The sequence below is a fragment of the Sinocyclocheilus grahami genome, unplaced genomic scaffold (genome assembly GCF_001515645.1).
Source record: "Sinocyclocheilus grahami isolate Dianchi unplaced genomic scaffold, SAMN03320097.WGS_v1.1 scaffold548.1, whole genome shotgun sequence".
Taxonomy (NCBI): Eukaryota; Metazoa; Chordata; class Actinopteri; order Cypriniformes; family Cyprinidae; genus Sinocyclocheilus; species Sinocyclocheilus grahami.
In genome coordinates, this window is record NW_015505727.1 from 549,585 (window position 1) to 575,684 (window position 26,100).

Genomic DNA, 26,100 nt, shown 5'->3' on the forward strand with positions numbered 1-26,100 from the left:
TGCTGCTCAAGAAACATTTCTGATTATTAGCAATGTTGAAAATTTGTTGAATTTTTGTGGAAAAAAATATTTTAAGGATTTGTTGATGAATAGAAAGATCAAAAGAACAGAATTGATTTGAAATAGAAATCTTTTGAAACATTAAAAATGTATTTACAGTCACTTTTGATCAATTTTATGCATCCTCGATAAATAAAAGCATTAATTTCTTTAAAAAAAAAAAAAACTTTCTGAAAGAAATTAATGCTTTTATTTATCGAGGATGCATAAAATTGATCAAAAGTGACTGTAAATACATTTTTAATGTTTCAAAAGATTTCTATTTCAAATCAATTCTGTTCTTTTGATCTTTCTATTCATCAACAAATCCTTAAAATATTTTTTTCCACAAAAATTCAACAAATTTTCAACATTGCTAATAATCAGAAATGTTTCTTGAGCAGCAAATCAGCATATTATACTGATTTCTGAAGATCATGTGACACTGAAGACTGGAGTAATGATGCTGAAAATTCAGCTGCGCATCACAGAAATCAATTACTTTTTAACATATATTCTCAAAGAAAACTGCTATTTTAAATTTAAATCATATTTCACATTTTTTACTGTGTAATAAATGGAGCTTCGGTGAGCAGAAGACACTTCAAAATAGTAAAGAGTAGCCTATTTTGTAGTAACATGCTGCTGTTCTCCACAGATAAAGCCATGGTCCTCAAACATCACCCGGACAAGCGGAAAGCAGCAGGAGAGCAGATTGTGGAGGGAGATAATGATTATTTCACTTGCATAACAAAAGGTTTGGACTTTATTGCTTTATTCTAAGTGAAATAAAGGTGTTTGTGCATGCGAGAGGTTCTTGATCTGCTCTCGTGTGATGCAGCGATGGAGATGCTGTCGGATCCCGTGAAGCGGAGAGCGTTTGACAGCGTGGATCCCACGTTTGACAACATGGTTCCTTCAAAAGCAGAAGGCAAAGAAAACTTCTTCGTGGTGTTTGCGCCGGTGTTTGAGAGGAACAGCAGGTAAACACCTCTCGTGACTGATTCAGATGATTCAGGTTCAGTGCTGGAGATCACGCTGCTGTGCTTCTCTCAATCAGATGGTCTGTTCAGAAACACTTCCCGAGTCTGGGAGCCCTGGACGCGTCTTTTGAAGAGGTGGATCATTTCTATTCCTTTTGGTAAGAAAAATATCACATTTATTCATAGATTTTGAGGCAAGCTAATGCTGGAAGAAAAAAAATGAATTTTTTTCCCCTTTTGTTTCTGAAGGTACAACTTTGACTCGTGGAGAGAATTTTCATATTTAGATGAAGAGGAAAAGGAAAAAGCTGAATGGTGAATAATACTTTGATCATATGTTATTGCTTTTGGTTTAGTATTTTGTAAAATTGTAATTATTACTGCATGTGGTTATTATAGGTAACACACTAAACCATAAAAAAAACGTTGCTAGTTGCCAAATTCTTATCGAATTTGAGTTGAAAGTAAAAAAACCTAAATAAAAATTATTTAAAAAAACTATCTAGACATAAAAAAAAAAAAAAGACAACACAACAAAATGACTTTAATTAAAATTGTGAAAACAGAAAATATACGAATGAAACCATAATCAAAATAAAAAAAATAAACAAAAAATTTAAATTAATCTGAAAACAGAAAATATTAATTAAAATGAAAACGAAATTAAAGTGATTTAATTAATTACAATTAAAAAAAGAAAAGATTAAATAAAAAATCACGTTAACTACAACTACAATAGGTTGTCAGTTCTATTACGATAACACGGTTTCCTTTTCGTGTTTGTGTGTGATTTTGCTATCAGTCGAGATGAGAGGAGGTGGATTGAGAAACAGAACCGAGCCTCTCGAGCTCAGAGGAAGAAGGAAGAGATGAACAGGATACGGACACTCGTTGGTAAGTTTGGGGTGAGACACGAGAAACATGATCTTACTGTGAGCGTCTGTGTGAATGTGTGTGATGTGATGCAGACACGGCCTACAACTGCGACCCACGAATAAAGAGATTCAAAGAGGAGGAGAAAGCCAGGAAAGAGTCGGAGAAGAAGGCCAAAGCCGAGGCGAAGAAACGAGAGCAGGAGGAGAAGGAGCGGGTCAGTGCTCACTGTTTCAAATGACACATGAGCAACTCTGCTTTAGCTCTTACTACACATTTCTGAAAGTGTTTCACACCTCACTTTATTTGTGTTTTTCCATTTTTCTGTTTTGAATATGTTTTGTTTAGCCGTTGTTCACTGACGAGCCGCGCAAAACCACGTTCATATTCGCACGATTTTTTGCGCAGCTCGTCAGTGAACAACGGCTCTGTGTAGTTAATGCTGCTCAATGTGAAAGCACGCAGGTGATGGAGATTTACCGCTGATTACAGAACGGCTTTCTGACAAGATGTGCGTTAAATATCGCATGCGATTTATCGTGCAGCCCTAGTTTTGTTTGATGAAGCTGTAAATTACCAAATATCAACAGATTAAATCTGCATATTATATTTTATTTGTATATATAAATTTAAACGTACAATGTTTAGCGATATATCGAGAGAGAGAGAGAGAAGGAAAAAAAAATATATATATATATATATATATATATATATATATATATAAAATATTAGAATAAATATATTGTATGTTTTAATATTTTTGGAGATAAAAAAATTATATATAATATATAATAAAGCTTAACTGAAATAAAATATTAAAGTCGCTAGATGCCAAGGCAATATTTGTCATTTTAATTGTAAATTTGTTAATTTAATTGTAACGTTTACGTTGTACAAAGTTAACCAAAACCAAATTAAAAATGAATTAAACAACTAGTCATATTAAAAAAAAGCTAATACAAATGACAGTAATGCACAACAAAATGTATATTTTATATTTTATTATGTATCATAATTATATATGTTATATTATAATTTACATATATAATTTGTTATAAAATTATTTATAACTAATGTTTTCTGATATTTGGCCATCAATCAATAGCTGTGCCTGTTTTTTTTTTTAATACATTTTTTTTCTGTTAATAGAACCACATTTTCTTCTTTTTTTTCTAGTTATTTTGGAGGGCTTTTTGACTAAACACTGCAGTATCAGTGTTTGCAGGTCACTTCTGTAAAATAGATTTTTAAAGTTTTACCTGGTTAAATAAAGGACAAATAAATAATGTATCACTTTATTTTACAGTCAAGTTCTACATGTACATAATATGTGTGACCCTGGAGCACAAAACCAGACATAAGGGTCAATTTTTCAAAATTGAGATTTATACATCATCTGAATAAATCATCTTTCCATTGATGTATGGTTTGTTAGGATCGGACAATATTTGGTCGACATACAACTATTTGAAAATCTGGAATCTGAGGGTGTAAAAAAATCTAAATATTGAGAAAATCATCTTTAAAGTTGTCCAAATGAAGTTCTTAGCAATGCATATTACTAATCAAAAAAGTTTTGATATATTTACGGTAGGAGATTTACAAAATATCTTCATGGAACATGATCTTTACTTAATATCCTAATGATTTTTGGCATAAAAGAGAAATGTATAATTGTGACCCATACAATGTATTGTTGGCTATTGCTACAAATATACCCCAGCGACTCAACACTGCTTTTGTGCTCCAGGGTCACATATATACTTACTATAGTCATTACAAAGATCTGAGCCCATATTAGGGTCTCGGTAGTTACATATAGTTACTTTCCATTACTCGGTACTTTCGTGTGTAAGTACCCTGTAAACTAAATTAGTGACTTTAATCTGTTGTATATATTGTCTATCAGGGTTCTTCGGTTCTCTCTCACTTTTTTATGTGTGCAGGTGCGTCAGGCAGAGGAGGAGGCGGCGCGGATGCGGAGGGAGAAGGAGGAGGAGGCGGCGCGACAGGTGGCACAGCAGGCCAAGAAAGAGAAAGAAGCCCAGAAGAAAGCCATCAAGAAAGAGCGGCAGAAGCTCAGGACGACCTGCAAGGCAGGAGACCCTCCACACGATCTCACACTTATTCAGCTCTCCGAGAGCTTCCCGTCCTCATCTCTGTCTCTCTGCTTCTCTCAGACTCACAGCTACTTCACAGACAATGAAGCCGACGGCGTCAGGATGATGGAGGAGGTGGAGAAACTCTGCGACCGCTTGGAGCTGACCAGGTGAAGCTTGCAAATATAATGTTGTTTTACTTCTCAAACACACCTGCATGTGGGAGGAATATTGAGGTTTTTGGTTTGATTTGTAGTTTGCAGACGCTGAATGAAGCTTTGGCCTCTGGGAATAAAGAGCAGAGTAAAGCAGCTCTGGAGAAACAGGTGAGAAGCACAAACCGATCAAAACCACCCTATTTACCCTGTTTGCTTTAAGCTATAAATCTGTGTGTGTTTGCAAACATTTGGGGTCTGCATGGTTTTTAAAAGAAGTCTCTTGTTTTCACCAAGGCTGCATTTATTTGATCAAAAATACAGTACAAATAGTGAAATATTATTACAATTTTAAATAACTGTTTTCTGTGAATATAAAGTAAAATGTCATTTATTTCTGTGATGCGCAGCTGAATTTTCAGCATCATTACTCCAGTCTTCAGCGTCACATGATCCTTCAGAAATCATTCTAATATGCTGATTTGCTGCTCGAGAAACATTTCTGATTATTATCAATGTTGAAAACAGTTGTGCTGCCCAATATTTTTGTGGAAACTGCGGTTTTATTTTTTTAGGATTTTTTTGATGAATAGAAAGTTTAAAAGAACAACATTTATTAGAATTATAAATAATAATTTGAATTATTCGACAAATCAATTCTAATACAATCGACAAATCTTAATATTATTTTAATTCATATTAATTCATATTATAATATCTGTGACATACACTTTTATTATAATGAAAGCTGAATACCAAAGCATTATTATACGTAACAAATAATGACAAAAAAGAATTACAGCAATAACAAATATTATTAAGGTAGATTTAGAGTAAGGTGCCAAGTAATATTAATAAAAATATTAGAATAAAATTATATTAGCATTTTTTTTTAATAATGATAAAATTAAAAATATATTAATAATATTTTATATTATAATATATGTAATACATATACATCTTAATATTTTTGTGGAAGTTGTGATTTAAAAAACAAGGATTCTTTGTATAGGAAGTGCCAAAGAACAGTAAAAAATACTAATAATTATTAGTAATTACAATTACTAAAATGATTTAATATAATTAGTAGTATCGTTGTTGTTATTATTATTTGGAAACATGATCATATTTTTAGGATTATTTTGATGAATAGAAAGTTCAAAAGAACAACATTTATTTGAAATATAAATAAAAATACTACTAATAATTATTAGTAATAATGTTACAATTACAAAAAGAAATGTTAATATAATTAGTCATTTAATAATAATAATTATTTTACTTGACTGCTGTTTTTGAATGTATTTAAAAGAAGTCCTTGCTGACCCCAAACATCTGAATGGTCCTGTAGTTGCTCTGAGGATTTGTTTGTGTGGTTGCAGGTGCAGGAGGTGAACGTTCAGATGCGGAAGGAGAAGGAGGCGGAGATGCAGGCGCAGCAGGCAGTGCGCGGGGCTGAGCACACCAGCGCAGGAGGAGGAGGACTCAATAACAGAGGCTGGAACGAGGAAGACCTGCAGCTGCTCATCAAAGCTGTCAACCTGTTTCCCGCCGGAACCAACGCCAGGTGAGTCTCCCTGTCGTATCTCAGGCCGAACAGATGATCCAGTGTTTCACTGGCTACGTTTACACGCAACCAAATAATCCGTTTGTAATCAGATTGACGGCTCAATCGGACTGAAAAGCCTTCATGTAAACACCTTAATCGATCCGACTGAGCGGATTGAAGGGGGAGGTTTATTCCTTTTCTAATACGATTGAGAGTGCATGTTAACACTGGAAACTGAAAGAACTGCGCATGTGCAATGATGCAGAAATAGCGTAATGACGTATGACGCGCAGAACCAGCAGTTCTTCCTTTTGAATAAAGTGTCGTATAAATGCGTGTCCTGTCATCTCTCAAACTCTCCTTTCACTCGGCAACTGTGAAGTAGAGCAGGACAACCTCCCACCAGTCCGTGTTTTGGATTCTCATCCACAGGCAACCCGTTTTGGGCGCTGGGAGGGGCATTTTTACTGTGTGGTAAATATGAGCAGCACGGCACAGCGGTTTATTAATAAATATGAATTCTGCTGTTAAAAACAAATAAAGAAACTGTAGGAGAGTGGTTATTATGTGCCAACAGTGAGAAAGTATATTTGTGCAGTGTGCGCATGTAAAAAAAAATCTATTCCAATTTGAAGCTTGTGACATATAAACACGCACATCAACCCGAGTACTTTCTTTAGCGTTCATGTAAACACTACATTCAGATTCATCAATCGGAATGAATTCAATCCGATTGAACCCAAAATTGGGCATGTAAACGCAGCCAGTGTGGAATCTTAAGGTAATGAGGAAGCCGGCTCTGCTGCAAAAGAAGCATTATTGGCGGACCCCAGATTTTGTGCTGTACCTCCTATGGATTTAAAACCAATAATTTGTTATTGGTGGGATCTATACACAATGATTAAGCTCCATGAAATTAGTCCCAGTGTTGGAAAAATAATTTTCTAAGCGATGGGACCAGATTGTTTATACCCGCTATAGAATTGGTCATTCCAGGATGACACACACGTTTTTAATACTAGGGGAAGAACCTCCAACATCTTCCCTTTATCCAAGCGTGTTTAATTAGATTGTGCTGGTTTTAACTCATTGAGAGAGTTTTTTTTATTCCGTTAACTCTTTTGAAGAGGGTCGAGCCAAATACAGTTTTGGAGTTTTTAGCAAAAATAAATGATAAAAACATGATATAACTCAGCCATAATATTTCTCGCCATGAAAAGCTGGAATGGCGTTAAACACAAACAAACAAACTGACTGAGGTGTGCTGTGATTGGACAGGTGGGAGGTGATCGCCAGCTACATGAACCAGCACTCCAGCAGCGGCGTGAAGAGAACCGCCAAAGACGTCATCAATAAAGCAAAAACACTGCAGAAGCTGGGTAGGTAACAGCGCTCGGGGTTGATGCTGTACGCTGGATTGAAGTAGTACGGCTAATTTGCTTGGTTCTTGATGGCAGATCCTCACCAGAAAGACGAGATTAACCGAAAGGCCTTTGAGAAGTTTAAGAAGGAGCATTCGGCTGTTCCTCCGACCGCAGACAACGCTGTGCCATCAGAGAGGTTTGATGGTAAGTCACATGATATCTGTCACAGTTAATCATGAATATTGATGAGGTAGAATTAGAAAAAGGTTGCAAGTAAATAATAATAAATTAAAATAATACATGTAAAATAAATCAAATATTTTCTTTAATTAATGAATAAATAATAATAATTATTAATATTAATATTTTTTATATTAGTACAGTTCCAATCTTAATATTAATTATTATATCTACGGCTAATTTGCTTGGTTCTTGATGGCAGATCCTCACCAGAAAGACGAGATTAACCGAAAGGCCTTTGAGAAGTTTAAGAAGGAGCATTCGGCTGTTCCTCCGACCGCAGACAACGCTGTGCCATCAGAGAGGTTTGATGGTAAGTCACATGATATTTGTCACAGTTAATCATGAATATTGATGAGGTAGAATTAGAAAAAGGTTGCAAGTAAATAATAATAAATTAAAATAATACATGTAAAATAAATCAAATATTTTCTTTAATTAATGAATAAATAATAATAATTATTAATATTAATATTTTTTATATTAGTACAGTTCCAATCTTAATATTAATTATTATATTATTAATCATTATTATTATATCCATAACCCACACTCTTATTATAATGCAAGATGATTGCCAAAGCATTGTTACACAGAACAAATAATAATATTATTAATAAAATGTCAGATATTATAATAATAATGCTTTTTAGAACACACTTCTATAATAATGGAAGCTGATTAATAAAGTAGAATTACAATAAGGTGCCAAGTAATTAATAAAATAATATCTCTCTTCCTTTTTTATAAATAATATGTGTCCCTGCAGCACAAAAGCAGTAAGTCGCTGGGGGATATTTGTAGCAATAGCCAACAATACATTGTATGGGTCAAAATTATAGATTTTTCTTTTATGCCAAAAATCTTTAGGATATTAAGTAAAGATCATGTTCCATGAAGATATTTTGTAAGTTTCCTACTGTAAATATATCAAAACTTAATTGATTAGTAATACGCAATTGCTAAGAACTTCATTTGGACAACTTTAAAGATGATTTTCTCAATATTTAGATTTTTTTGCACCCTCAGATTCCAGATTTTCAAATAGTTGTATCTCAGCCAAATATTGTCCTATCCTAACAAACCAAGGTTATTTATTCAGCTTCCAGATGATGTATAAATCTCAATTTAAAAATATTTACTCTAATGACTGGTTATTCCTAATATTACTATTAATAAATTAAAAACACTTTAATTATAATAATATTATTATCACTTCTGTGACACTTTTATTATAATGCAAGCTGATTAATCCTAATTTCATTTTCATTTCGTTAGTTATTGCATTTTCACATAAGCTCAAACCAAGAGAACATTTCCTCACAGATAACAGCGCAAATGTGAAAGAAAACAGACGGGCTGTATTACACTTATTTGTGTATTACACTTAAATAACAAAAATAATTATTTTATTATATAAAAATAAAAAAACAAATAATAAATAAATATATACAAATATATATATTTTTAATTGTATTAAAAATTTATTTTTAAGGAAAAAAAAAAGTTTGCCAGTGATTTCAGCTCATCAGCACTTTTTCTGTAACCTGGAGAGCGCATATGTATGGTTGCCAGGTTGGGAAGTTTAAGGAAACCACTGGACAGAAAATGTATTGATTGGGGATTTAAGCTTTCATCTGGCTACCGCAGCCATGAAAAGAGATTTCTTACCAATGCAAGATAACACAAATACCAAATTAAAATGAAATGTTTTCTTAATGAACAACCAGCAGGCAAAGATTCGAGAGAAGCATAATGATTAAAATGCGATTTATGGTTGTCACAAAAACAGTCCTGTTCTGAACACAATCACTCATCCAAACGTTTCCTCCAGCTGTTAGCGCCGAGTCCAACTCCTCCCCCTGGACCACAGAGGAGCAGAAGCTTCTGGAGCAGGCGCTGAAGACGTACCCGGTGAACACGCCGGAGCGCTGGGAGAAGATCTCTGACGCTGTGCCCGGACGCTCCAAGAAAGACTGCATGAAGAGATACAAGGTATGATCTTCTGCATCGTTATTCATCAAAAACTGACAGGCTTGTGCAACACACACAAACATTTGTTTCTTAATTCAACATACTATTTTGGCATAATTGTTTACATACAGCATTGCCCAAGAATTAATACACAGAACAAGGAAATAAGCAATAACAAATATTAATAAGGTAGAATCAGAATAAGTTGTCAAGTATATAATAAAATAAGACCTTTTATATGATTAAATTGGTAATAATAATTATATTAACAACAATAATCAATTATTAATACAATTGAAAATAATTTTATTACTTGGATATTACACAGAACAAATGACAAGAAATAAAAATAAATAACAAATATTAAGGCAGAATTGGAATAAGGTGCCAAGTAATTAAAATATTTTTCTAAATAATACAAATTATTATTATTATCTTAATTATTTAAAAATCTAAAGTAATATTAAATTAAATAATTAACAATATTTCTAATATATATATATATATATATATTATAAACGTTTACATCTATTTAAATCATAATTAATAATAGTAAACATAATTATATAAATATGTCTGTAATTCACAATCTTGTTATAATGCAAGATTTTGAAAATATTAATATTTGCAAGATTGCTAAAGCATTGTTACACAGAACAAATAACATTATTAATAAAATATTAATTATAATAATGCTTTTTAGAACACATAAATATTAAGTTTTTTTTAAATATTAATAATTATATAAATATTAATAATAAAGCAAATAAAATCTATCTTTTTAATATTCATAATTATGATTAATGTTTAGTGTTATTAATAAGAATAATAAATAAATAAATTAAAAATGTCTTAATATTATAATAATGTGTGATCTCTATGTACAGTTGTTGATGTGTTTCTCTGGTGTTTCTGCAGGAGCTGGTGGAGATGATAAAGGCTAAGAAAGCCGCCCAGGAGCAGGTCACCACTAAAAACAAGAAATGACAAACGTGCCGCAGGGAAAGAAAACACACACACACACACACAACATGGTCTTTTAACTTTGTGTTGTTCTTTATTTTTTAATAAAATAAACATGAAAAGCACACATTAAATTCTCTTGTTTCTGTGACTGTTAATGCGCAGACGCTGTACTGCTTCACTTCCTCACGGCCGAAACCAATGCATGCCGCCGCGGATGCCGTTATAGTCCGGGAGCTGCTCGATCGGACCTGCAAACATCAAGTATCTGCTTATCAGTCACTGAAAGCAGCGTTTCCCGTCGCTCTGCTCTCTTTCAGGTCCTGGAGTGATGAGTTCAGGCAGGTGTGTTTGGTTATGAAGACACTCCAGGACCAGAGCTGGGAAAATAGCAGCTATTACTGAGAAAATATGAATACTCACCAACGGCTGCTATAGCAGGAGCTTTATTATAGATGTATTTCATACACACGTCTTTGATGGTTGTGGCATCTATGGCCTGAGATGAGAAGAAGCAGCAGCATTGAGACTAAAGCCCTGTTTACACGCTAATAGTTTGTCATGTGGACAGAAGCTCATTTCTACATTTACAGGGGTGAGTCTGTGCTTTTTATTGCTGTCCGAATCCTGAATGTCAGTGTGTTTCCTCCCAATAATAAAAATAATTATGCAGTAATCTTTAAATATAATCATATACATTGATATTAGGGCTTGCACAAAAATATATTTTACCAGTCAAAGTAGTTGAGCCAAATATCTACCTTATGTAAATGTAAAAAAAAAACATTTAAAATGATGAATCATTTTGAGAGCTAAAATGCAAGATGGAAAACCTTTTAAATTATAGCGTGTCAATAGCAGGCAAATTTTTTTCCCCCTATTTTTAAATACAAATAGGATATTATTTTACTATTGTTCAATTAAATATTATTGTAAAAGCAATAAGAAACTTCTCACCTCGTGCAAAAAAAGTTTACATTAACTTGTTTCTGCTAATTTCCATATTTTATAATAACATCCATCATTTTAAAAATGGAAGACAGCGCAAATGCAAGACCATTAAACCGAAGCGTGTCAGTTTTCCTATTTTCCAGTAGTTTATATAATTTTTCTATTGTTGAATTAACTGTTGTAATTATTTGTCCAAGCAAAAGCAGACAATCTGTTTACAGATCACAGGCCGACCACATAAACACGTTTGCAGGATCAGAGAATTCAGTTGCCCACCTTAAAAAAGTTGCATGCACGAACTTTACGTAAAATGATTTCTACAGTCGTCGCCATGAGAAACAGTTACTGTCTGAATAAAGCAATAGATGAGCGCCTGTTGAATGTGAGTCAAAGGTCAGCCTGTACGTTACTCACATCTATTCTGGCCTCCAGCTCGTGCAGAGGAATCCTGCGGCTGTAACACAGCATCTGCCGGCCGATGTCCTCACAGATGGGAGTGGATCCTACACGAGACAAAACACTCCTCATTAACATGCAAGAGATTCAGGGTTTCTGCGGGTCTTAAACATCTTAAATCACCCTTCCACAAATTAAGGTCTTAAATTCAAGTTAAAAGTCTTACATTTGTAAAGTTACAAATTACATTTTGCATTCACTACAAAAAAAACAAAGTATCTCTATCAGTATTTTTGTCTTGTTTTCCAATGCAAAACATCCGTAACTCATGATGATGCATTTACTTGAGATGCAAAATTAAGATGTCGTTTTTTTTTTTGTTGTTGTTGAGAAATTTAACTAAACTTAAAAAGTTTATGCTTAAAACAAAACAAAAAACACATGTCAATGGGGTATAAAAACTTGTTTTCCCTTAAGTTTATTTTTCTCACTCCATTGGCAGATATTTGTCTTTATGACAAATTCACTTCATTTTGATACATTTCTCATAAAACAAGTCATCTTATATATAATTTTTGCACTTAATTTACATCTGACATCTGCACTAGAAACCAAGACAAAAACACTTGTTGCAGTGTGATCAGAAGATACAGTAAACATTATTTCCATATTCTAGTTTTTCTGTATTAAAATTAAATAAAGTAATGGAGGTCTCTTGGAAGTTGTATTTTCAATTGCTAATCCAACTCATTTTGTTCTCCTTAAACTTTTCCATTTCCATTAATCGGTCTTAAAAAGGTCCTGATTTGCCATCATAAACCCTGTTTATTGCACGCCGCTGCTCTTACCGTCCAGGTGAAGCAGCATGTTTGTCTTCAGCAGGTTTTTGGCTCGGTTCACCTCGCTTTCAGTCACGCTCGTACACAGAGACATCCTAAAGGAAACCGGGTGTTAGTTGCTCATCTTTCATCTCGACAGAAAGCCCAGTGAACGTGGAGCTCTCACCATTCCAGCTGCGTGAAGCGCATCATGTCGCTGACGGTTCCCGGTTCGCACACCATGTAAAGCCCCCACAGGCCCGTGTCGGTGTAGCAGGTGTTGAAGGACTGGAAGCTGTGGCACAGGTTCCCCTGACACGCCATCTGGGCCAGCTTACTGGACAAGTTCTGACGGAAGACAGGTGTGGTTAGATGGGTTTTGGGTCTTTTTTAGTGTAATGGTTTAGTGCAGGGGTGCCCAAACTCAGTCCTGGAGGGCCGGTGTCCTGAAGAGTTTAGCTCCAACCCCAATCAAACACACCTGAAGCAGCTAATCAAGCTCTTACTAGGCATACTAGAAACTTGAAGGCAGGTGTGTTGAGGCAAGTTGGAGCTAAACTCTGCAGGACACCGGCCCTCCAGGACCGAGTTTGCACACCCCTGGTTTAGTGAAAGCGCCTCCTACCATCCCGCCGCCGAGCGAGCGATCCCAGTTCCCGATGAGTGTGTTGGCCACCATGAGCGGGATGGTATCTGGATGCGACCAGCCGACAGCCTCCACTGCGATGGCTATATGAGCCAGAGGCATCTTATCATCTCGCACACGGATCTGTGAGGAATCGAGAGCAGAACTCCAGGTAAGTCTTTTAAAGTGCTCGTATTGTGCTGTTCATTTAGCATGTTTGTGCACGTGATCTCTAAAATGAGCTCATTTCTCCAACAGAAAACTTCTGCCTCGTTTGTAGTCCTGCCATTATTTCTATTTATTAATGAAAATAAAGTATAATATTTGTAAAAAAAAAATTTAAACTAATTAAATTGACAAAAGCACACAATTCCCTCTCTGCAACAAAATAAAACAAGAATTTGAGTCTGGTTTTATATAGAGTTCAGATTTGTGTAGTGGAAATATATGCACATTAGTACATATAATAAATATATAATGTTTTCTATATTCAGACGTAGCATTTCAAAAAAACTTATTTTTAAGAAATCAAAAAAATAATTAAATTAACAAAAGTACATTTTACAGAGTTCCCGCTGTAAAAATATATATAAAATAAACAAAAGCATTTAAACCTGGTTTTATCCAATGTTCAGATTTATGTTTTGGAAATGTATGCAAATTAGTGCATATAATAATTATATAATCGTTCTTATATTCAAACAAAACATTTAAGGAAACTTAAAACTTGCTCTAATGACATGCTTTTTCAACAACAAGCTGTAAGAAAGCAGGATTATCATAATTAACAAACTATTAAAAACGTGTTAACTGAATTAAGGCTGAAATAAAAAAACTTAATTAGAAATTAATTAATTAGACTGAATTAAGATGTTGAAGCACTAAAACTGAAATGAAAATAAACGTAATATTTCACAAAACAATCCCCTCTGTAAAATCCTTTAACTTTAATGTAAACAAAATAAAACACATTTTGAACCTGGCTTTACCACACTTTGAGTGACTGGGCCAGCTGACCAATCAGAGCAGACTTGGCTTTTCAGAAAGGCGGGGTTTAATGAGAAACTAAAACTGCTTTGAAAAGTGGTGCTGCAGTAATGTACAGTATTAGAAAAATTATTTTGAACTTTAAATCATGTAAATGTATTCTAGCAGTTGCTGAAAATAAAATTCAGATTCATAAAGTTGTATTCACAATAATACATTACTGTCAACATGATTTTTACAAAGAGAGGAATGAATCTAAAGTACTTTCTATCATAACTGATGGGTTGTCACAAGAGTTTGAGCTCGAGTAACCCTAAACATTCCCATGTGTAATGAACTCTAACTGTGTTGTGTAATGGTCCGTTCACCTCGCTGCCGGTGAAATGGCAGGGCTGTAAAGCCTCTCCGCTGTATCTGGTCGGCAGCTTTCCAAAATGAAATTTGGCCAAATCAATAAGTTCATTATGTGACACTCCTGAACGACAGAGAAACAGTGCTGGAGTATTAATGGTCCAACTCTGAGCCAGTGACAGATCTAAACGATTAAACCAAAGGAAGTGATGTGAACACGTTCAGTGATGCTGATTTCCTGCGTTTCTGCTGCTTTACCTCCGGCTGCAGCTAATACAATCTGCGGCCCTTTGTAGTGTGTCGTGATGTATTCCACCAGATCCCCTCGATTTATAGTTCTGCAGAACATCAAAATGTAGGGACAGCTTAAGGCAAGACACTACATTCGTTTTTTTCGAGCGCTGCTAAATTTTTTACTTTATTTAATTTTGCTTCTATAACATTCAGACTAGTGTAAAGGAAACATCCAAAATACACATATATAAGGATTCATTACATTTTATCTATATGCATCTGTAGATTTTATAAATATAAAGCCTCTTTTGTACAATTAAACATAACATTTCAGAAAACTTGCATTGCGGAACTAATGAAAATGCATTTTCAGATGTAAGTAGGGTTATTATCATTAAAACTATTAAAAAAATAACATTTTTGTTAATTGAAATAAGGCTGAAATAAAACAAAATATAATTATTTGATGACACATTTAAACTTATTTCAGTTATTGTCTTTTTTTTTTTTTTTTAAAGGCAGGGGATGGGATTTTTCAAAAACACTTTAGAAAACTGATTCGGGCCGAATAGCAAAACAAACTTGTAGCCAATCAGCAATAAGGGGCGTGTCTACTCGTGATGTGGAGGAGAGAGCTTTCAGTGCATGGACGGACATTAGCCGAGCCGAGCGACAGAAAGATAGAGATGGCGGATAAAAAACAAAAGAGGAAAACGTCTGCGGAACGATAAGGCAAGAAGTAGGACCCGTGTAAATATCAGATCAGCTTTCCAGCGCTGGAGAGAACTCGAGGAGCGGAGGCCTGCGATCGGACGCCGAGGTTGCTTTGTTTCTTCTCGATAGCTGAGTAACACCGTGTCTACAACAGCTGAAGTCTGCCTACACTGGACGCGATCAAACCACCGTTGAACACCATTTGAAATGGGTGTCAGCACGTCATAAATAGAACCCGGCAGCAGTTTTCTGTCAGGATTTGTTGCACCGCGCCGCTCACGTCCGTAGACACGGTGTAACATTGGTTTTGCTTTGTTTCACAGAACTAATCGTTGCCTGGGTTGCGTACGTATGTGTGGGGCGGAGCTATCAAAATAGGGGCAAGACCCTTTTGGGGTAGGGGCGTGTTTGTTTTAGTGATTTCAAATATCAACATTGGCTACCAGAAATCACTTACTCTGCCTTTAAGTAAAGCACCAAAATTACTAACTGGAAATAAATAAAAACAAAAACTGAAAATCAATAAGTAAATAAATATATTAGATTGATAGATAGATAGATGGATAGAGATATTTAAAATAAAACAAAAAATAATAAAATTAACAAAATCACGAAAAACCCCTCCGTAAAAACATTTAGCTAATATGTCAACAAAAACCAGATCTCTGTTCTTAAAATATTAACACTAAAACTATTAAAAACATTTTTATTCATTGAAATTATACAAATACAATTATTAGATGAAAAACTTGAAAATTAAAAATCTTGCCTTGGCAACTAGACAAAAGTTTAAGTTAAAACACTGAAATGACTAATTTGAAAAAAATAAAATAAACTTTAATAGTAATATTTAAGTTAGAAAAAAAAACTAACATCAACAAAATGAAACAAGAATTTTTAATCTGCCTTTATGTTCTGAAAATGTATGCAAATTAGTGCACATTCAGATAGAATCACTAGCATTATTACACACAACATTTCAGAAAACTGTCCTAATGTACTGTGATTAATCATTTATCATTTTTTCTATCCCTGTTCATCTTTGGTGTCTTAACTGAGGACAGCTGGACTGTAAACGAGTGACACGTACTTGATGTTCTCCGTAGGCCCCAGGATGGTTCTCCCGAGAGGTGTTTCCAGATAGGCTGTAGCGTGCAGGTAATCGAAGACCACTTCCTGCAGGTTGGTCTCCACTTCCTGCATCTCTCGGAGAATGACGCCACGCTCGCGCTCGATCTCGGCCTCTCCCAGCGTGCTGTTCTGAATGATGTCCGCCAGGATTTCCACCGCTGCCAACAGAGACGCATTTACAGCACGCCCATAATGCCGTTCTGCCCATCATGATGAGTTTGTGTTTGATGGTTTACCTCTGGGCAGATCTTTGGAGAAAGCTTTAGCGTAGTACACCGTCTGCTCTCTGGAGGTGTACGCGTTCAGATGAGCTCCCATGTTCTCGATCTCCAGCTCCAGGTCCAGCTGCGATCTCTTCCTGGTGCCCTGAAACACAGCAGCAGATTTGATGCTTCCTACACTAAATTGTTTTAATATTCAGATATATTTATTTTCATTTCTCGTACCTTGAATGCCATGTGCTCCAGGAAGTGGGCTGTACCATTATTGCGCTCATTTTCATACCGGCTTCCGGCATCAATCCACAGACCAACCTGCATCATGTGATCAGAACAGGGGAAACTTAGGAAAATGGGGCCATTTTTTCCCCCAGTCATCTCAATGGAAAAAGTGTAGTTTATCTGAATTCTCCATATTTTGATTTTTTAGGATCAATTTTGTGATCACAGAACTTTTTTTTCCCAATTCTACTTTAATGCTATTTTGTTTATTATTAGTAGTGATTTTTCATTACTTATTATTTTATCACATTTATTATTATTTATTTATATATTTATTGTCATTTGTTACTAATTGTCATTTGTAAGTCGCTTTGGATAAAAGCGTCTGCTAAATGACTAAATGTAAATGTATTATTTGTATTAGTTAATATCAGCTGTATTTAATGCACAGTTTGGAGCTAATGATGTTTTCATTTCACTGCACGTTGTATAGTGTAATAAAAATAATAATACAAATTTAAGTGTATCTAGCTATCATTTCTGCTATCATTTTTATTCAGACGCTCTAAAGAAAATGCATTTTCAAATAAATGAAAATGCATGTTTATTATGATTAGTTTAAACTAAAACTATTAAAATATTTTGTTAATTAAATTAAGGATGAAATAAAATTAAGTGAAAAGTGAAGTAAAATTAGAAATATTGCCAATAAATAAAAATAATAAAAAATTAAAAAATTTAATCAAAAATGTAATAGAAAAATTAAACATAAATATTAATATTTAAAAATTATTCAATAAGGCCTAAATAAAATTATAAAATTAAAAACTTAAAGGAAAATTAGAAATGTTGCCTTGGATAAGTAAGTTAAAACACCAAAAATAAATATAATAAATTAAGCATAAATATAAATATTTAACAAACTAATAAAATTAACAAAACTACTACCTGTATATGACGACACTATATGACAACAACATGATGCTAAAATACCACTGGGAAAGAGGTAAAATTGTTGATCAACACATTGCATAACACATTTTGATACAAAGACCATGTAAAAATGTGTAATTACATTTTATTGTGATGCGTTGTCTTAGCTGTAATTTCACCTATATTTGGTGTTCATTTGCATTTGATTCTGCACAAAAAGGCAAAACTCACTTGGCGTATTAAGATGTGACTCTACTATGAAATGCAATAAAATAAATGCATTATGTTTTCATTATTTCAGACATGGGCGTGTGGGAACCTCCCACAAAAATATGCCACAAGGAGACACCCCCAACACAAGTTTCAGTTTGAGACTTCATTTTAAAAAATCACCCCAATAAAATCGTCACCCCAATTTTTGTGTTGTTGGGTACTCAGATTCATCAGCCACCTGAGATCAAAGAAATCAAGCTGATTTTGATGGTGAACTCACCGTGCATGTGGACAGGCCAGAGTCTTCAGATGCCACCCTGAGCCCGTTATCAAGGGTCGTGACCTTTGTCTCAGGTACATTTAAAGCCACCTGACGGACAGCCTGAGTGGATCTGGGCTGAAATACAGACATCACGCTTTAAATCATGCGACATGGCCATGATTTACTCAGCAGGATATAATAGGTAAACATACGATTTTGAGTACTAATAAAATTAAATGTTTTCGCAAAGTCGTTATATTATCATGTACGTTTTCATCACTGAGACCCAGCAACCACGCCAGTCTCAAGCCGACTGTTTTAAAGGATTGCCAGGACGTGGTTTTCAATATTTTGGCAGTTCTAAATTATATTAATGATGTGTTTGTAATCTCTCACCCTGTTAATGGTTCTTGTGTTCAATAAATTCTTTATAAAGTGTCTCCCCGCTGCGCCGAACCGATGCACGGACGCCGCCATGCTGTTTGGATGACGCTGTTGAAGAGACGCGTTCGGATTGGACGGAAGAACGCTTACGTCATGCGTTATTCAACGTGCTTGCGGCACAGACTAATAATTATCCTTTTTTTTATAATAATTTAAGTCACATGAAGAATTGGTTTCAGCCCATCCACCGCTTGATCTTCTCATTTTTACGCAGTCTTGTGGCGAAATATAAAACTACATGATTCAGTTCAGTTATATGACCAGCAGATGGCAGCTCTGAGTCAAAGTTAAAAACACACATACGCCAGATTATTTATGTGATATTCATTCGATTTTTTGCAAACGTGCAGGGTGCAGATTTATCTAAGATTATGACTTAATATTTTAATTGAGAAAATACATGGAATATTTGGCAGATATATTTAGAAACGTTAGTGAACAGTCATCATTATTGGATGTAAATAATATTAAAATAACAAGATAAGTTCACTTATAGCTTCGAGTAAGTAAAAGAAAAAAAAACAATATTTTTTTTATCTTTGTCATTTATGTAAATAGTAGCTGAACTGCTATTATATAAATGTTGGTTGGCAACTGTTCAAATTAAAGGACCAAAATTACTAATTGGAAATAAATAGCTAAAAATTAATTAAACAATAAATAGCATAAAAAACTGAGAAATTGCTCAAATAAAAAATGGCATATGTTTCATTATTGTTATTTTATCTGTTTTAATGGGTATTTGTGTATATTGTATTTCTTACGCTGAGCCGCATCTGCTGGTCATATAAGTGAACTTATCTTGTTTTTAAAATGTATTTATTTTATCCAATAATGACTGGTCAGTAAAGTTTATAAATGTGTTTTATTTTGTGTTTCAAATATTTAATGTATTTTCTAAATGAAAATAAATAATTATCATTTTTAAAATAAATCATGCCATGCAATGCATGAAATATTTAGTGATCAAAATAGGATATAAATAATACTAATCTAGCAATATAAGTTCACTTATTTGACCACCAGATGGTAGTTCTGAATAAAAGTTTTTTTTTAAATTCACCTGGCATAAATATCTCTGACAATCATTGAAACTGTTCCATTATACTTATTACAGTCGTTATTGTTTTCATTGTATGTTGCACATTTTTATGATTATCATGTTCTTGCATGTTGATCATGTCTTTATGACCACTGTGTTTTTTTATCATGTTTATGTAGAGCACTTTAAATTCCCATTGTATATGAAATGTGCTATATAAGTAAACTTGCCTTGCATATGTCCTTTCTAATCTTGAATGTGTTTTGTACTTTTAATAAAAGTTCCATAATCAAACATGAATGTCTCTGGTGGAAGTTACTATGACTTTAAAAAGCATTTTCAGGTCTGAATGATGCTATAGTGTGACAGTAGTTTGTCACCGTTCCGATAAACACTTTAAATGTATGTACTTTCTGTACTGCAAGCTCCTGACACCAAGACGAATTCCTTGCGTGTGTAAACACACTTGGCAATAAAACTCTTTCTGATTCTGATTCTCAATTGGAAGGCAACAAGTATTTTCTCAAAGCATTAATAGACAGTTTAGCTTTCTTTTGGGTGCTTCTGTTTGTAAGAGACATAATAAGAGACACCTGTGTCTCATATCAAGAAAAGAGAGACAATGGACAATATACTAAATAAGCTGTTAGTATCACAATTAAACATAAACAAAACTAAGCCGAGATGCAAAGCAGCCGGTCTCTGATGAGTTCTTGGAGGTATGTGGTAGTTTTGGATTAAAAACTCAGTTACTGAACAGTCAATTCACACTTGTGAAGTTCAGTCTCTTGTGGTCTTGGAGGTTTTCTGGGGTTGAAATATTCTATACTGGTCTGAGCGGTGCACCTTTGCATGGGAAACCAGGGTTCAAATCTCACTCCTGCAAAAGTTTAATCGGTTTTTACCAATTAAAAAAGACGAGACTCCAAAAAAAAGCAATGTTCGTGTGGAAGTGCCAGTGGCTCAGTGGTAAGAGCACGCTCTCCCTGAACAGAAGGATGCTGGTTCGAATCTGGAAGCAGGGTTGTGGAGAGTGGCAATGGGCTACATGAGGAGTGATGGGTTCATCCTGAAGAAGAGTTGGGACGCTCACCGGAGGACAGGTGGATCAAGAAGAAGAAGATGATGATGAGCCTCCAGAACTGGGGGTTCAGCATCTGAAGTCATCAGAGAAGAGAACCAGTAGGGCTTATGCATCAAATTTAACTGTGTTTGCTTACTTTCAATGCTCTTCTCTTCTCCCTGCTTGCACCTTCTTCTCCACTTTAGTCTTTTCTTCTGCTGGGACTCAATCCTCTCTCCGGAGACTCCAGTCTGGTCTGGTCAGCTGCACTCTGCTCCAGCACCCTGGCCAGGATTCGAACCGTGGTCCTCCTCATGGAAGGCTGTGATCTTACCACTGAGCCAGTGGCACATTCACATCAACCCTGCTTTTTTTGGGGGGCATATCTTCTTTAATCCGAACGAAATCCCTGAATGGCCCAGGATTGGGGCCGAGCTCCTCCAAAAACAAGGACACTGGAACAAACGGACATGGATGAATCCTATTGAGTCAATGGATCCTTCGCATGAAGGAGTGGATGAAGACTTAAGCCCTGTAAGGTCCAGAAAACCCAAAAGACTTGAGACAGGTGAGAGGGATTAATATTGCTTAGACTTTGCCAGTTTGTTTCAGCTTGGCAATTACTAATGACTTTGTTACACATTCCCCCGGATTCACAGACAAGGCTTAAGCCTAGTCCTAGACTAAAATGTAAGTCTTAGCCATTTCAACTGAAAGAAACTAGCACTGACTGATCTTAAAATATATCAGTGCCTTTGTTTAGTCTCAAAAAGCACACCGGTAATGTTTTTTTCTAAGCACATTTATAAAAATTACTTAAATGTCCTAATTTAACTATGGCCTAATCCTGGTTTAGTCTAAGCCCTGTCTGTGAAACCGGGCCTTTGTGTGTAGATGCAAAGCTGAAGTACTTTTTAGCTCCAGTTCACTCACTGAGGCTTCTGGAAATATATTTTGGTCACCACATGGTCATCATTAAATTTAACACACAAACACAAATGTCACATGACAATTTATTTTGTACACACACAAATGCATACAATCAACAGTTCTGAAACATGTCAGATAAAGTGTTGTCAATCTTTTAAATGCTAATAATCAAAGCAGCATGTCAGCAAACACATGACAAAGAACATGAGAAAACTAGAATCTAAATACAAGTATAAAAGTACAATTTAAGAAGTAGATTTTTTATTCAGACGTGATAAGAGTCAATGGAGATTATGACATCAACTCACACTTTCCAGCAGTATCCCAAAACTTTATTTTCTTGCATTATGGATACAAAACAATCATGCAAATATACTTTTGACAGGTACATTCAAGTCAGCATTTACTGTCATTTAACCTTGAGTGTACATTTAGGGAATAAAATTGAATGAAATTAAATGCACTTTATTAAACCCCAAAGAGAAATTAGTCTTGGACTCAAGGCGTGTTTATATTGACAAGATATTGGATCCAAAAACAATAAATACAACAATGCATAATACATAAAACACTCCCTATAAAAATACAGATCCGTATGCGTACCATTGCATGAATAAAACAACATTTTATTTGAGTGACGCATACATTTTTTTAACGATTGTACAGACATACTGGTAACCTGTACCGTCTTCCAGAGGGCAACAATTCATACTCGTACTGTGTGCAATAGGCCTATATGCAATGGAATGGGTCAGCTAGAATTTTACGCATTTCCCTAATAACCGACTGTTCATATAATGGGACTGATGTTCCCTTTTCCCTATGGCCTTCATTGATATTTATACCAGACTTCGCATTGCTTGAACTGTAAGGTTACAAAACTATATACAATAATGCTCTCTATAACATTTCTAGTCCACTCCATATTAATTACCAAGTCTAGGCAGAAAGTACAATCTCTTCAATATATAGAAAGATACATGTAATATAATATATGCTTGTGTGTGTATATGTACATGTTTGCAAATATGCATGTATTCTGTTTAATATCTATATACATAATGAAGGTCATTTGAGGTCATTCTGGATGGAATTGAATTAGGACATGTTCTTTCCCTGGATGTATATAGTTTTTTTTACTTTTCTTGGTAAAAAGGAAAACAGGTTATACTTTGAAACAATTTAATGAAGGTTGAGTATAATTTATAGTTAAAACATACCAGGTAATTGTACATAATTATACAAGATACTCCATGGTTGCATTGAGTATTGTATGTAACTTGAAATGTGCTATATGATTGTACTCAAATGATTGTTCACAACAAACAAAAAAAGAAAATAGAAAAAAAAAAGAAAATACAATCTCTGCTGTACACAGGAGCAAATTGTATCCACAGATAAGTGTATTAACCATGTAACTGCCAAGGTGCTTGTAAAAACACTCCTGCTTTATAGGTGCTTAATAAATAAGCACAGGTGTGTGATCTCCTAACGACCTGGGGTCTAAGATCATCTCCTCAGTCTTTTCTGTATTTAAAATAAGGTGGTTTAATGCTGCCTTCGTGTTCTATCAGAATTATTGTAAATATGAGTTTCCTAGTCGGAAATTGGACAAATAGTCAGTAAATATGGTTCCTCAAGTTATATTTACAACTGGGAAACTCAGAGATAATTTTGATACCCGAGTTGGGCAGGCCATAAACTTTAAACATGACGAGGAGGAAACCATTGCTGTAGTGACTCGAGATTTATTCGTTTTTCCCACAACATCTACTTTGCTTTTTCATGCCTTTACAGTCATGTATATATGCATGTAAATAATCGTTTGTTGCACTATGCACATTTATTTGACTGAAAGTTCAGAATTATCAGCAAGGTAACTTCTAGATGACTATACAATGTTTATATGAGTGTCGACAAATGAAATACTACATTTTATTCAAAATTCATTGAATATTGGTTGAATATCTTCAGAATGGCGTATCTGATTCTATGATGAATGAACTCACTCAGCGCTCCAGTTTCTCCGTTTTGGATCGTTTCACTTCATAAGACCTCAATATATCGTCAGGAGCCACGGGTAATAATTTTATGCTTTTTTATTCTCAAATACAGGTAGACACTGACTTGCATTTTATGAATCACCACTGTTTCAGCTAAAATTCTTTACTGTCCTACTGACGAAAAGTCACTTACATCTTGGATGGCCTGATGGTGAGTAAATTAACAGCAATTTTTTTTTGGGGGGGGTGAATTATCCCTTTAATAAAATTTCCCCAAGGAATAGGCAAGAATGAATCTGGCATCCTTCTTTCTGACAACAAAACACTTGAACATGGCAAACTCATAATTATGACTTCAGACACACATTTTTCATACAAAGGCTGTGTACAGCAGTGTTAGTAAGAGTTTCACTATAAAGTTATCAGGATCACTCATTAGTGTGAGAAGGATAGAGTATAATTAAATTAAATCTGGTCTTGCCTATAAGCAAACTGTAATGGGTCAAGTACTGAGTTTTCTTCTGTTTTTACATGGACACCATATACCTCTCAAAATATTTCATTACACAAGATAAGGTTACTGGCCTGTAGTCAGTGTACAATTTAGTCATTCTTGTCACAGCTTTCCCATATTTTTGTAGGACTGGTAGAAACAAAACTTTGTTCGAAGATCTCTTTCTGTATTTTGCATGTCTTACAGGTCCTGCTACTAATTTGATATATTTTTATATAAAACAAATTAACTTTGAGACAGTACAGTACATACAGGATATGAAATTAAGTCCAGCATAAACCAGTATATAGGTCAAAGAGGAAAAGGGGTTTTAAGTATCAAAACATTAAATAGGTTACAGGTTTTTTTTACTAGCCTCATACATTTTTAGCATTATTTACACAAGACACTCACTAAAATGCCAGGCATATTTAGAACAATTATTAGATAACATTAAAGACTCTATCACAGTGCAGCCCCCAAATACTAATTAACTAATTTAAAATATTTACCAATCTTTTGCCACTATCCTTCAAACCACAAGGTTTTAACACGTTTAATAATTTCAAATAATAAAATTTAGTATGATCACTTATATTTGAAAAAGCAAATAACAGTATTTGTAAATCATAATATGGAACAATTTGCTTTGCACTGGGAAAAAATGGATCAAATATGCAACATCTCATAGACCTGATTTTATTTTCTAATCAAAATTCTGATGTAAAGAAAGATCACTCCCTATATGTACATAGTTTTCTTTCTTGTCCCCCCCTCCATTTGATTTTATTTTCTATTTTTATGTATTTATTTCTCCTCAATATGTACACAACATATGCAATGGGCTGCATGTATATACAGTGGGTACGGAAAGTATTCAGACCCCCTTAAATTTTTCACTCTTTGTTATATTGCAGCCATTTGCTAAAATCATTTAAGTTCATTTTTTTTCCTCATTAATGTACACACAGCACCCCATATTGACAGAAAAACACAGAATTGTTGACATTTTTGCAGATTCCTGAGTGGACTATTTTGTCACTAAATCACGTGGTTACACATTTGTGTTTGAGTAGTCGTCAAAGTAGATTTTGATTGAATGTTTACAAAGAAAAATGTACGATTTTTATTGCATTCTAAAGATTGATATATGTTTGGCTGATGTTTAAATGACTCTGGCTTGTTGGGAATAAACATCGTTAAATGTTTTAGTAGTTATACAATGGTTCGCTTCACTAAGCGCAGCCTTTTCAGCCTGAATGTTTAAAATGCTTGTTTCTTAATATTTAAAATTTCTAAATCGTATACATAATACTCTGTAATCTCTTACCTTGGTAATGACTCACTCGTTGTCATAAAAGTCTGCAGGAAAAAATCCCAACTGCACGAACGCCGCCATATTGTTTAGTTGACGTTAAGACGCGTTCTTATTGGATGGAAGAACGTGTACGTCACGCGCTAATCAGCGTGGCACAGAAATAATTCAGTCCAAAAGAAAACTATTAAAATACAATATTAATTTTACTTGTGAATTATTATAAATACTCCTATTTATATATAAAAAAGTTATTTATCACCATTACGAAGTGATATCAAAGTCCGTTTCTGCAGATTAAATTCGCTATAATGAGAGGAAGATGTAATAGTAAAAATAAAATTTAGCAAACATTTAAAAGTATTTGTACAGTACTTGTTGGCCTTTCTTACAAAATATTTAACATTTCCAATTTTTGGGACTGCATATAATTCCTTCTACATTTCAGACCAACCAAAGCATTTGTTCAATTGCAGCATTTCATGTTTTATAAACACATTTTAGTTGGATAAATGA

General features: G+C 34.4%; 2 protein-coding genes across 3 annotated transcripts in view; one reads left to right on the forward strand and one right to left on the reverse strand.

Moving 5' to 3' along the window:
* dnajc2 (DnaJ (Hsp40) homolog, subfamily C, member 2) overlaps nt 1–10,301 on the forward strand; it is a 15,380-nt gene extending 5,079 nt beyond the window's left edge. Inside the window, exons 4-17 of one of the 2 annotated variants that reach the window (XM_016238828.1) lie at nt 698–796; nt 881–1,022; nt 1,100–1,180; nt 1,272–1,337; nt 1,825–1,916; nt 1,991–2,112; nt 3,842–3,991; nt 4,076–4,164; nt 4,251–4,320; nt 5,532–5,716; nt 6,977–7,077; nt 7,156–7,266; nt 9,137–9,297; nt 10,164–10,301. In XM_016238828.1, the coding sequence (XP_016094314.1) occupies nt 698–796; nt 881–1,022; nt 1,100–1,180; nt 1,272–1,337; nt 1,825–1,916; nt 1,991–2,112; nt 3,842–3,991; nt 4,076–4,164; nt 4,251–4,320; nt 5,532–5,716; nt 6,977–7,077; nt 7,156–7,266; nt 9,137–9,297; nt 10,164–10,220 (1,526 nt within the window). In that variant the 3' untranslated portion in view covers nt 10,221–10,301. The remainder of the gene's footprint in view (nt 1–697; nt 797–880; nt 1,023–1,099; nt 1,181–1,271; nt 1,338–1,824; nt 1,917–1,990; nt 2,113–3,841; nt 3,992–4,075; nt 4,165–4,250; nt 4,321–5,531; nt 5,717–6,976; nt 7,078–7,155; nt 7,267–9,136; nt 9,298–10,163) is intronic. The other variant, XM_016238827.1, reaches the window with a different exon arrangement.
* A 100-nt stretch (nt 10,302–10,401) lies between these two features.
* LOC107555893 (mitochondrial-processing peptidase subunit beta-like) lies at nt 10,402–25,654 on the reverse strand. Its single transcript, XM_016238829.1, has 14 exons — nt 25,600–25,654; nt 18,691–18,786; nt 18,313–18,429; nt 16,893–16,979; nt 16,683–16,812; nt 16,406–16,604; nt 14,626–14,705; nt 14,385–14,491; nt 13,030–13,173; nt 12,592–12,752; nt 12,435–12,520; nt 11,605–11,693; nt 10,663–10,738; nt 10,402–10,490 (listed from the first exon to the last, which is right to left on the reverse strand). Exons 2-14 carry the CDS (start codon nt 18,769–18,771, stop codon nt 10,426–10,428), a joined length of 1,422 nt encoding a protein of 473 aa, XP_016094315.1. The 5' UTR covers nt 18,772–18,786; nt 25,600–25,654; the 3' UTR covers nt 10,402–10,425.
* Between the last annotated feature and the right edge of the window lie 446 nt (nt 25,655–26,100).

Coding starts and splice junctions, on each gene's coding strand:
- LOC107555893 (XM_016238829.1), bottom strand. CDS start 18,771: ATGGCGGCGTCCGTGCATCGGTTCGGCGCAGCGGGGAGACACTTTATA. Junction 16,605..16,682: donor CTCCAAAGATCTGCCCAGAG/GTAAACCATCAA, acceptor CTCTGTTGGCAG/CGGTGGAAATCCTGGCGGAC. Junction 12,521..12,591: donor CGCTTCACGCAGCTGGAATG/GTGAGAGCTCCA, acceptor GGTTTCCTTTAG/GATGTCTCTGTGTACGAGCG.